General features: G+C 48.1%; 1 protein-coding gene across 11 annotated transcripts in view; it reads right to left on the bottom strand.

The window, feature by feature from the left end:
• Hey1 (hes related family bHLH transcription factor with YRPW motif 1) overlaps positions 1–10,223 on the bottom strand; it is a 21,222-nt gene extending 10,999 nt beyond the window's left edge. For 4 of the 11 annotated variants that reach the window (XR_004120370.1, XR_004120371.1, XR_004120364.1 and 1 more), the window contains exons 1-5: positions 9,923–10,222; positions 9,634–9,709; positions 9,410–9,493; positions 9,079–9,160; positions 6,825–8,206 (exon numbers count right to left, since the gene is read on the bottom strand). Coding sequence is in view for 2 of the 11 variants with exons in the window: in XM_031376323.1 (XP_031232183.1) it covers positions 7,638–8,206; positions 9,079–9,160; positions 9,410–9,493; positions 9,634–9,709; positions 9,923–10,011 (900 nt within the window). In the remaining 9 variants the exon portion in view is untranslated. Of the gene's footprint in view, positions 1–2,904; positions 3,153–6,508; positions 8,207–9,078; positions 9,161–9,409; positions 9,494–9,633; positions 9,710–9,922 lie in introns of those variants that run through there. The other 7 variants (XR_004120369.1, XR_004120365.1, XR_004120366.1 and 4 more) reach the window with 5 other exon arrangements.
• Positions 10,224–13,123: the final 2,900 nt, after the last annotated feature.

Below are 13,123 nucleotides of genomic sequence, written 5' to 3' on the forward strand. Positions count from 1 at the left end.
TGTAAATAAAGAAAATATCTAAAAAAAAAAAAAATTTAGGGCTTTTTATTACATGGTGGGGCATGAAAATTGCACCATAGTACATATATGAAGTTCAGAGGGCAGCTTGTAGAACACAGTACACATATGAAGGCCAGAGGGAAGCTTGTAGAACAGAGTCCACAGATGAATGCCAGAGGGAAGCTTGTAGAACAGAGTCCACAGATGAAGGTCAGAGGACAGCTTGTAGAACACAGTCCACAGATGAAGGCCAGAAGGCAGCTTGTAGAACACAGTACACATATGAAGGTCAGAGGACACATGGCGGTATGAAGTGGAAACTTCTGGTTTCTTTGGAAAGGCAGTTATGTCAAATGATGTTTTTCTGGGCATACAGGTAAAAGAATGTCTTGTTGAAGCCAACATGTGAATGAATGGTTTCCTGAAGCAGACACCATTGAAAGGAAGTTTTACGATAGCAAACACGTAAAAGGGCATATGATGTTCAGAAGGAATATAAACACGACCCCATAGACAGTGGGAGCTTGAGCATTGGTTTGCTTTGCTCCTCCTCACAATTCTTCACTTCACTAATGACAGGCACTTATTGGTTCACCTTACGTTGCATTGCTGAGCTCTGCTCGCGGTCATGCCTTGGAAAGAAATCCGACAAAGAACTTCTCATGAGGTTCCTGTGGCTGCTTTGAGTCAGTGGGCAAGCCTTGTGGTTTCCTCTGTATTGAACCATAGTTGCTGGTTCGCGTGTGGTGTCTGCCAATAGGACTGGATTGCAGCTGGTGATTTGTATTTGGTGTCTGCTGCTGATAGCCTAACATCGAAGGTTGGACTCGCCCCCAAAGAAATATTCCTAAACAGGCCCACTTCCCCTATATCCTAATAACTTTTCTTTTCTACTACCTCTACTGGGTGTTGTATTAGAGGAGAAGTTGAACATTTATTAAAAGCAGGTTGGAAAAAATTTATGTACCAGAGTACACATCTGAAGGTCAGAGGACAGCTTGCAGGAACCGGTTTCCCCCTTCCACCTTATGGGTTCCAAGAATCCACCTCAGATCCTTAGGCTTGGATCCTTCCATGGTCTTGAAGGCACAATATAAAGGATTTTTAGGCATAAATATTAAAGACTAAGTGACTGAAACATATTTTATGGGGAACAATAAATCACACATAGCCAAAGCAATGTTGACTTTTTGAATGTATTCTACCAACTGAGCTACATCTCAACCCATGAGTTAGATATTTTTAAATGATAATTTAATAATAGTAAAGAGAAAATGCAAAAGTAAAATATAAAAAAAAAATGTTTCCCAATAGTTTTTAAACTAAGATTGGAGGTAGGGGCTGGGGCTGGAAGGTTGAGACATACCTAAATGCAACTCTCTCACTCTGCTCATAACGATGAGCCTCATCTCATGCATGCATGCATTCATCCATCCATCCATCTATCCATTCATCAATTCATTCAGTAAATGTTTATTGAAAGCCTATGGTATAGTAGATGCTGCTTTAAAGTGACAGAACTATGGAAATGACAAACCAGCCAAAAACATACAGGAAGCAAACCATCAAAAAGTGTGTACTGTCACTGTTATAGTCAGATAATGTGATGCTGTAGGGAAGGGAGGGTGGAGCAAGAAGGGCAAGCGTGGGATGCCTGTTCGCAACAGGATTGTCCTAGGAAAAGAAAGCTTAGAACACAACCCCAGCTGATTTCCATCACAGGCATGCCTTACTCTGTCTGCTGTTGCTGTAACAGAATATTACCAAACCTGGTTGATTTATAGATAGAAACTTGCTTGACTCCCAGTTCTTCAGGCTGAGAGGTTTAAAGCCAGGGACCCAGCATCTGCAAGGGGCCTCCTCCATGTTGCGGCACAAACATGGCAGAAGCGAGTGCCTCAAAGAGAGAAAAACGGGGTGAACTCATCCTTTTTGTCAGGAGCCCACTCATGGAATGGTCAGCCAGTTCTCCAAATGGCAGCACTGATCCATCCGTCTGTGCACAGCCCCTCCTCCGAGCTAACCACTTGGCTGTCCTATGTCAGCATGAGTTTTTAGATGACATTCAAGCCACAGTAGGACGCAGTAGTGGCCCTGGGCAGAGAAGCCTTAGTAGTGAGGGCTTGGGGGACGTGCTCTAGCAAGGCAAAGTGCCAGAGCAGCTGGGCTAGTTGCAGGAAGAGCAACTAGTAAGCAATGGACTCAGAGAGGATGCGCAAAGGCTCAGAGAGGATGCGCAAAGGCTCAGAGAGGATGCGCAAAGGCTCGGGAGCATCATTCTCCAGCTACGTGGCTTAATTCTGCCTGGGTGAAACTTTTCTATATTCCAGAAACAAATCTGTTCCCAGGGAAGGAAAAAAAAAAAAAAAAACTGGAACTGGATAGATGTTCTGCTCTCGAACAAAACCCAAGTAAGGTTCCCAGCATCTGTATCAAGCGACTCACAACAGGACAACAGGCTGTAACTCCAGGTCCAGGAATTTCAGTAATCAACTCTCAGAGTCTTTGGTTTAAAATATGTTTTCATGTCTGCTCACTCTACCAAGGAATAAACTCCCTACATGACAGCGTTTTCAATTTTCAGTACGGTTCTTTTAAGTTGACAACATGGGCATTTAACTTAACAGAAAACAGTTACTGAAAAAAAAATGCCAACATTAACAGTAAAGGATATAGGAAAATATTAAACTAAGCTAGAAAGAACTCTGACATTTCAGCCAACTAACACCAAGGCCTAAAGCCTGCCCGGGCCCCCAGACCCATCACCAGAGGACACTTCTTTCCCTTAAATTTGCCTGGTGCTAGCACTGGGGAGTAGATATAGGGCAAATGCGTATCAGCACCCACAGACTGCTCACAAAGGAAGGCCAGCACTTTTTTTTTTTTTGTACCACCCTGACTTACCACCGTCAACCCGTGTAGACTACTGAAGCATCCTAGAGGACCCTGCAGCTCAACAAGCTCGAGATGAGCACTGTATTTCAAGCGGAAGTCCACACGGCTTGCTTTCTGCTGGGACCTCTTACTTCCGGAATTAAGACCACACCCCTTCTGGTGCGGGTCCCTGAGTGTGCTGAGTCTAGGCCACTGTGCCGGCCTCTGGTTAACAGGAGCAAAGGAGAACGCCTTCAGGAGAGAGAGATTCCTGTCAACTGCATAAAGGATATTTTGTTTCATTTCTTTCTCCTGGCTTTATTTTATTTGGGGAAATAAAATTTAAAAAGAGAAGAAAGAAAGGAAGAAAGAAAGAAAGAAAGAAAGAAAGAAAGAAAGAAAGAAAGAAAGAAAGAAAGAAAGAAAGAAAGAGGGAAGGAAAAAAGGAAGGAAAGAAAGAAGGCAAGAAAGAAAATAAAAGCCTAGAAAAGAAACAAATCTTTTCCTGGTATCAGCTTCAGATGCATAATTGATTCAGCATTTCCTTTATTTGTCTAATTAGGCACATTCAAAAATATCCATGACAAAAATATCAGAAAATTTCAGCCCTCCAGGAAAGCAGTTCAGGTCATTGCTCTGAGACACGGCAACTGCCCACTGGCAGTCTTGCCAGCAAACAGATTTTGGTAAATAAGTTGCCAACCAATAAACACTGGTTAATCCCACATAGAAATCCAAAGGTGAGTTATGGCCTTAAAAGATTCTATAATGCGTCCTTCCATCAATTTACAGTTATACATTTCATTGGATACATGAGTGATTATTAAAGACCTCCTGTTTTTGATTAGTGGGATGTCTCTGCGGTAAAAATGCTTGCTTGCCCTAGAATCCTGACGACATGAGTTCAATATTCAGAACCCATGGTGGAAGGAGCAAGGTGACCCCGACCACGGCTGTCCTCTAACCTACATGCCCAGGCTGTGCAACACCTGCACATGCATGCTGCGGTAGGAGTGGTGATCAATAAAGCTGCTGTTATTAATTTTTTAAAACCTTCAACAGTTGGGAAGCACTTAGACCAAACCTGTGCAGGAACAAGATCTGAAAGAATGGCTCATGAAAACCTATGATCTCTCAACTGGCCTGATGCCGGCTTTCTTCCCAGTCAGCACATATCCTTGTGAGCAGACACCAAGGACCCTCGTTCCCTACGTAGTCCAAGCACTTTATGTGGCAGATGACCTAAAGAGCCTCTACAAAATGTTAATGACCTCTCCAAGGTCCCCCAATTAGATAAGGGCCTAGCTGGAGCTGGGATTCTAGCCTCTCCCCCCCCCCTCCCCCGACGCCCCATTCTGTGGAGCCTGGGCTGTGAAACTGGGCCACAGCAATTTCTCAGATGATGCTGGCTCTGAAGTTATTTTAATTATAAATCAACACCAGAAACTAATGAAGCATCAAAGCTGTGGCGCTGGTATTGACCAGAAAGGCTGGGAAACTGTAACTAGGAGACAGAATATTTCCTGACGGACTTTAAGTAATCTATATTTAAAATATCATGATTTTAGTGACTAGCAGTGGGGACAGGAAAATCTGAATAAAAATCACATCCTAATTTAGCAATCTGAAAGAAGTTAGCTCTGATAGTTCTTGGATTTTTTTTTTTTTTTTCCGAATAGAGGGTAGTTCACGCAAGTACTCTCTATAGCCTTCGTTAATTCACAGGACTATATTTAATCAATTAAGTGGGTGATCAGTAAGGACTTTCATGATATCTATGACCACTAATAATTTTTCATAAGATAAATCTACTAGGGGCTGGAGAGCTGGCTCAGTCGCGAAGAGCACTTGTTGCTTTCGCAGAGGACTCTGATTTGAGTCTCAGAACCACATGGTGGTCCACAACTCCAATTCAGAGGATCAAATAGCTTTTCCTGGCCACCGAGGGCACCAGACACACACGGGCTGCACAGACATTCCTACAGGGAAAACATTCATACGCTTAAATACATCTTCAGAGAAATAAATATATAAGTCATCTAAGATGTTTATTTATACCAATAGGTCATCCAGACATTTTTGCTTATGCAGGTAGATGAATACAAAACATATATAATATATATGTGATATAAGCATAGATGTGAGTCATTAACTGATGACCCTTGTGTTCATTTCTAATGCATACATTCAAAATGGGAATTTGTCATCTAACAGTTCTGCTGGCTCTTGGACATGTAGTTCCACCCTCCCACTCCATCAGAACCACCCACAGAGTTTGAGGTGAGCCTGAGGGGGGCAGGGAGAAAGGTGGGGAGACAGAGAAAGGAAGAACAAGATGGATCCCTTTGCTCTTCCCACAAACATTCCCTACCAGATCGCAGCACGCCACCATCCTTGAGACAAGGATGACACGTTAGATAGCTCACACTTCCACGGCTCCTTCTGCAAAACCACATCAGCAGCCATCCAAGCCTAGGTTTGAGAGAGTGAAAGGAAGTGCAGTGCTGCTCTGAATGCTATAGCAACCGCTGAAAGCAAGCCACGTTTGCTACATTGAAGCTTGCTCGGCAGGATGGTGGAAACACAGACGGAGAGTGTCTCCAACAGGAAAGGCTGAGGACAGAGCCGAGGATCTCAAGAGAGACCAGCGGTTGAGGCCACAAAGAAAAAAGCTCGAATGGCATCCTCACATTGAAAAACCCAAATCCTTCCCGGAGACCCAAGAGCTTATGGCCCCACTGCAAAGTCTAAACTTTTCTTTCTGTTGTCTTTGCTTTCTCATCAGGGAGGTCGACCGCAGTTGTTTCCCAAAGTAAAAAAAAAAAACAAAAAAAAAAAAACAAAAAACCACAATTCTTGCCTGCCAGGGTGGGTTTTGCCTCCTCTTTGCCACTTGTGGGATCAAGGCAAACTGCTTGGGTAGAGAGACAGTGCCCCTTCATTGGCAGGATCTTCAAGGCACTGGAAGGCATTCTTCTGTGGCAAATTACTGCTTCTGTCATGGTAGCATTTTGTTCTAACTTAAAGCATATGTCCGCTTGCTAACGCACAGCTCAGGAGCACAGGCGTGACCCAAGGGTTAAATACATTCCTTAGAAACTAGATGAGAGGAGACTCCTTGGAAGTATGCAGGTGCAGAATTACAGCCTGCCAACTGCTCATCACAATGCCAGACCAAGCTTTCTCTGCAGGTTCCGCGACCACACCATTGTAGTCCTTGTTTTCCCATTAAAAACCAAACACAAATAGAAACATGAACTGTCTGTTTTTGTCACGCAAAGAACGGTGCACACAGTAGGTGTGTTCAACACCAATCAAATGATCGACCACAGCTCAAAGTGATTTTTTTTTCAAGTTCTTTCCCATAACTGCAGATCCCAGCCTGAATTCAAACTCTTGAGTCCAGAGACAGATGCAGACCACCTGACTGACCATGAGACAAGCCACCGTTGCCTCCGAGGAGGCCCAGCCAAGCTCTGCAGTCTAACAAAGTCACTCCGCTTGATGGCACAAATGCACATAGCCCAGAATTCCAAGAATAATGAAACTGGCAAATGGACAAAAACCAATCATCAGGCAAAACAAAAACCAAGAAGCTGGAAAGAGAGGCTAAGGAAGACAGACACAGAGCATATATTGTTCTTTGCTTTTTATTTAGTCACAACACATCAATACAACAGAGGTCAAACCCAGTTCAGAGGAGCTGTTCAAACTATAACCTGCTAAAGGGATAAGCCTGTAAAGCAATACTTCTAGAGCCCAAATCAAAACTTTCAAAATGAATGAGAAGGCAGAGAAGCCCTTTTAAGTATTGCAAGAACCACATTTTCGTGCGCTAAAAGGAAAACACAACATAAACATTTCCACTTAAAAGAAAACATACGGCAGCTCTAGGAAAATCGGGTTCTGTTTAACAGGCACCAAACTACTTTCAGACTACGATCACTTACGCAGGTTGACACTGGTGAGCATGAGATCTGCGAGACTGCAAATGCTCTGCATTGCTCGGGGCTGCCAAGGGCTGGCGTGGTCTACAGAACTGTCTTGCTTGCCGCCGATGCTCCGAATGGGGACCTCGCGTACCGGCGGCTGTTTCTAAACCTGAAATATCAGAACAGAAAAGCCAAGCAGGCCACAGCAGCTGGTCACCTGGATTCAGGGCCACTGACGAGATTCTCCATCCACCTCACTGCTCGAAGAGGCAGGGAGCTAGTGTTTCTAGAATAAAGCTGATCCTCTGATTTGTCAACGCTTCGTTTGGAAATATAATGCTTTGCTGACCCTCCCTCCCCAAAGAACATCACTTATACAACACCTTAGTCTGTCGAAGTATTATCACAAAATCGTGTTAACACTGAGCATAGTGGTTTGGGACGCCGGGAATCAGACCCCAAACACTAATGTTAAGATTTCCCCAAGCTGAGGCAGATGGAATCATTTTTTTGGACAGACGAGTTTACAAAATAAATGAGGAACAGAACAGACAATGGATCCAAGTGTTGGTTCGTATTCACTACCTCAATTGAATCTCTTAAACAAAAATTAATAACTAATTTTTTTTAAAAACTGCTATGCATGACATGATAAAAAAATTTTAAAGAAAAAAGTAACCAACAAACCTTTAGTCTTTTGAAAAAAAAAAAATTATCTGAAAATGTACCTTTTTCCTGACTCTTACTGGCGACTTTAAGGTGGTGTTGGCAACGGTCCCAGCATACCTGGGATTTTAAGCTTGCCCTCCCTTGTTCTACAGCATCAGTTCTTTAGAAAGCTCCAATCTCTGTCCCCCAAGGTCTATAGGGCTTGCCAAGGTTTGCTGCCTGCGTGGGTGTCGAAGGGCTCAGTAGGTGGAAGGAGCTGAAGGAGAAGGGGAAGGTTGAGAGCGAGGCCACAGAGGATAGCAACGGTGGTGACAGTTTGGAGGCCGAGGTCACCACGGGAAGCACCGGTCCCAAGCCGCCACTAGGGGGCGCTCGCAAGGCCGGCGCCTCCGTATGGGCAGAAGCCAGCCTGCCCTGGTGATGCGGCTCCGTGGGTGAAGCCGTGGTGCCAGCGTTCCCGTGGCCATTCTGGGGCAGCAGCAGAGGGTGTGCGATGTGTGGGTGATGTCCGAAGACGCTTCCCCAGGGAATGTGTCCGAGGCTCCCGTGAGCGCCGCTCGCGGCTTCCCGCTGGGATGCGTAGTTGTTGAGATGGGAGACCAGGCGAACGCGAAGAGGGTCGGAGGCATCGAGTCCTTCAATGATGCTCAGATAACGGGCAACTTCGGCCAGGCATTCCCGAAACCCCAAACTCCGATAGTCCATAGCCAGGGCGTGCGCGTCAAAATAACCTGTGCACAAAAACAAAGGAAAACCTTCAAGGCTCTGCTCATTTCCTGAATTTCTTCCACTCCCTGGCAACTACTTACAGGATTACAGCACAGATCATGGGTCCTGGAAGCTCAAATATTTTGGAGCTGACCAAAATCTTTGCATTAATCAACATTATATGTTTGCTAATGCAAGTTCAAAGCCCAATTAGAAGCTGCTGGGCAGAAATTGGAATTATACCGTACCAGCAGATGAAACTATGTTCTCTCCTTTAATGTTTTCCCTCAACAACAACAAAAAATACATCAAGGACAGAGAAACCACAGAGCAGTGAAATTCATTAGACACACAGATGTAAGTTATCATCGTGGAGTTTTTAGGCACTTGGTCCTTGGTGAAGAATCTGGGGGCTGGAGACAAACACGGGCTTCAGTCTCTCACCCTGTTAGATTTTTTTTTTCTCTACTTAGTCCCCAACAGGTCTCTTTCCCCCAAATTCTTTTGGCAGTCCGTTTTCTAAATCCTGTATATAAAATCCAGACTATCTAGTTGTTGTTTCTAATAAGCCATTTCCCAATCTTTTCCAATGTAAAAAAGGCACACGTGAGTGACTTCACCTAAATCGGGGCTGTGACAAGCCAGAGGAGCTCCGGGAGACAGGCGCTTGCCGAAAGGTGCATTATTAGCTCAGTTGAAAGAGGACGGGGGTGATGTACTCACTGTTCAAGAACCCATCCATGTGCTGTTGAAGGTGCACTGGCTGCCAACCACACTCTGCTCTCTCCCCACCCCCAAAGCAAAGCAGGCAGGGACTGCGCCAATCCCAGACTGCGCTTGCTGCTCCCTCCGCGCAGACCACGGCAGAGCCCCAGCAGAACTGGAGAGGGAATACCTTTGCCTCCTGCAGTGTGCAGCATTTTCAGGTGATCCACAGTCATCTGCAAGATCTCAGCCTTCTCTAGCTTGGCAGATCCCTAAAAAAGGTAACAGAAAAGCTTACTTGACACGAGCGCCTTTGGAGAACTTAAAAACACGCACACGAATATGCATACATGTAAAATATAAACGTAAACAAACGCAAAATCAGACATGTCCACAAAATCTGTTGGAATTTGTGTAAGAACGTTCAACGACATGGCGCAAAATGAGGTTAGAAGCATGGAGGGGAGGAAATCAGAAGGTGCCGAAGGCTACACCCGGCGCTCTCATACTTCCTCCATTACCTGCTTCTCAAAAGCACTGGGTACCAGCCTTCTCAGCTCAGACAAACTGTTATTGATCCGGTCTCGTCGGCGCTTCTCGATGATCTACGGGAAGCAGACAAAAACAAAGGAGGGCATTTACATTATGACTGTACATTCCAACGAGAAGAAATGTGGTTCTTTCCCTTAGTTGATATAACAATGTGCATATGTATTTAAATTATTGGGGGGGGGGGTGTACTCACGCCTCTCCGTCTTTTCCTGGCCAAAACCTGGGACGATGTTGTTGGGGACATGGAACCCAGCGCCGAACTCAAGTTTCTGTAAGATGGGAAGCAATTGCCTTGAGAAAGGATGGGGAAATCAAGAGCCCTCCTGCACTCCGATTTCTTTTGGCAGCTTAAGCTGGAGAGCGCGGGGAGGATCGCTCCCAGCCAGCAGCGGCCGGCCCACGACTCCCGGCAATGGGAACCCAGCCTCAGCGCACCCCATCCTCTCTTCCCGCTCCGGATGGGCCGGACGCCGCCAACTCACCCATTCTCGTCCGCGCTCTCCTTCTCCACCTCTATGGTCTCGTCCAGCTCGCTATCAGAGGAGCTGTAGTCCGGGTGAGCTCTCTTCATGGTGGCGGAGCGTGGGCTCCGAGGAGGGTCGCGCAGCGGGCAGGGAGGAGTTAACTGCAGCGGCCGCTCGGCGCTCGGCTGCGGGCGGTGCGTGCACACTGATCCCACTCACCGCTCAGCCTCCGGTTAAAACTCAACCATCCCTTTCCCACGCTGCGCCCCCTTCCCAGGGATAAGGGGAGGGCGGGGGAGAGGCGGAGAGGTTGGGGCAGGGGCGGGGCCGCGGCTCCCGGGCAACCGCGGGCTCCGGCCCAATCGGCGCCTCGCTGCGCAAGATTGGCAGCCGCGTGGGGGCGGGACGAGCGGAGGCCCAGGCTGGCCGCGCCCCGCCCCTGGAGCCCCGCCCCTGCCCGGCGGCAGTGCGTCGGCTCAGCGGGAGCTCGGCTGGGGGCCGCGGGCGGCGGTGGGCCGGCGGCGGGCAGAAAATGGGGGGCCGGCCCAAGACACCAGCCCCGCGACAGTCACCGCCCCGCCCCACCCCGCGCGCCCCGATTGGCCTGGCCGTGTGCCAGGGCCGCGCCTGCAGCGCCGCCGGTGAGCCGCACGCGCCGCGGGCCGTGGGAAAGTGCCGGCGCCCCGGCCGCCAGCCAATCCGGACGGACGGCGACGGCGGCCGCGACGGCGGCGGCGGCGGCGGCGGCGGCTGCTCCGGGCGGCGGAATGAATGGAGAAGAATAGCCGGGCGGGGGAGCCGGGCTGCGCGAGGGCGCGCCTGCCGGGCTCCTGGTGTGAACCTGTAATCGGAGTCCGGGCGCCGGCGGGGCCCCGGAAGCCACCGCCCGCGTCCCGCTCTCTGCACTGCTGCCGGTGCCCCGCGGCTGGAGGCGGGCGCCGTTGGCCGGTCCTGCGGGAACAGTCGCCTGGGGCGCCGCTCGTTTGGGTGGCGGCCACCAGCTCTGGGAGCAGAGCCTGAGGGGCCGATCCAGGGATGCTGCTTGGGAGTGGGGGGGCGTTCTAGGAGCCTCTGACAAGCTAGACAGTCCTTCGGGGTTTCTCAGCTCCGGGACGAAATGCATCCCCCCACCCCCATGCATCTCATTTCCGGGGAAGTGGACCGCTTGTTTTCTGGGTTAGCTTGAGGGAGGGGTAGCTGTCCCCGGAGACATTCATTATGTTGGGATTTTTGCTGTTGTTTTGTTTTGGTTTTTTTTTTTTTTTTTTTTTTTTTTTTTTTTTTTTTTGAACTCCCTTCCCCCTAGAGTTGGCGGCCAGATCCTCTTAGCAGGCGACAGGGTGGCGGCCTGGGTGTTTGCTTCTGAGGCTGACTTCGCTGCGGGGATGCACGTTTCTGGCAGGCAGCGAGCGCGCGCGCGCGCGCGCGCACACAGACACACACACACACACATCCTCTCCCGTTGGTCTTAGTTAGGGCCGGCGTTTGGGGTGCTATATAAAGTTATGCACACCGCCCTCGCCTCTTCCCACCAAGAAGGGCGACTTTTAAAAATAGTTTAAATCTTAAGGATTTGGTTCTCCGAGTCCAGCGTTCATAGAAGTAGGCAGCCTGGGGAAGTCCCAGTCTTTATCCTGCTCGAAGGTTAGAGCACTCTGGGGTCCACTCTTGGAGCCTGCAATCCTGTCTGCGAAGCAGATCTTCATAAACGTTGAGAAGAGTAAAAGGAACTCATCACCTTTGCAAGCAATTCTGTTCCTACACCTGATGAGTTCCATACATGCAGACTAAACCCAGTTCCCAGGTCCAGTTCTCCATCTGCACACACTTTAGACCACATCCTGGGTCCTTTTAAAGTGCTTACTGCACTTCACCCAGCGTCTCAGCCCTCCCGGCTCCTCTGAAAAGGTGATGTCCCTCCATCTCGGCTTTGTTTTTTTCCTAGTGCTCATATCCCGCCACATGCAGCTTAGGAGTGGTCAAAATCCAAGGTTCACTGCCTGCTTCCCTGTCCATGTTCACAGCTAAGCTTCGCTCCTGTCACAAACTGGAAGCTCACCTCCAGACCCCTCTCTGCTGCCTCCATCTTCAGAGCCTCGCATCACCCGCCTCCTCCGACCACCTGGTGATTCAAGACAGTCCCTTTCCCATCCCATATCTCCCCCTAAAGTGACAGACACCCTGCACCTGAATCAGCATGACCACTGCTGCATAGCTCTTAAGTTTTCCGGGTCAGTGGCACCGACAGTAAGGCCTTCTTTGCTTTGGCCAATTTTGGCTGATAGGCAGAGACAGAAACAAGCAGCAGGTTGGCTGGTAAAAAGAAATGGTTTACATTGAGGGTGCTTGATTTTACCCCATTTTAGATACTAAACACATCTGTGCTTACTGTAGAAAATAGGCTATCCTGTTGTGGTATTGTGTACCTATAATCATAGAACTTGAGAAGTAGAGGCAAAATTTCATGAGTTCCAGTCCTGCCTATGTTACATAGATTCTCCTGAATTGTATGTATAACAAGACCTTGTACAAAAACAAAATAAAACAAAAAAATAAAACGTTATGGCTATAATTCAGGGACCCAGCACTTGTTTAGCACTGAAAAAGAATATCAATGCTTATCCGTCCATCCGTCCATCTACCCAGTATTTAGGAAGTGTCTTCGGCATGCCTGACACAATGCTGGCACAAGGCTGAGAGACAAAGGTGACAAGAGGTGATAAGCTCCACTCTCTCAGAACTCACATCCGAGGGAGATGACAATACACAATGAGCTGGTACACAAGTAGGGTAGCTATAGGTGTCCCAAAGCCCAGTGGCACCTTCTGATAAGGGGACAAGAGAGAATGGGGACACTTTTATGAGGTCTGGGGGACGTTTTCAGAGCTGACCATGAATGTAAGATCTCGATGTGATCGGAGGCCAGGAAGGAAGGGGTGGTAGTGAGGGCTTCCCTTGGGTAGTGGGGTCTGAGAGGCTGAGAATACCAGGCTGTTTTCCCACAGGCTGCTAGCTATAGACATTTTTTTTTTCCTATTTGGGGCATTTTTTTTTCCCTGTTTGGGGCTTCTTGCAAAGTGAATGTGCTCCAGGCCTGGCCTTGAAGGGATAGGCCTTTGTAACAGCTGAAGTCCCTATGCTGAGACCCTTGTTCTGCACTGTGATAGCAGTGCAGGAGATCTCACTAAATGCTGCTGGAACTGGTATCAGAAGGTGGGG

This window comes from Mastomys coucha, unplaced genomic scaffold (assembly GCF_008632895.1).
Source record: "Mastomys coucha isolate ucsf_1 unplaced genomic scaffold, UCSF_Mcou_1 pScaffold17, whole genome shotgun sequence".
Taxonomy (NCBI): Eukaryota; Metazoa; Chordata; class Mammalia; order Rodentia; family Muridae; genus Mastomys; species Mastomys coucha.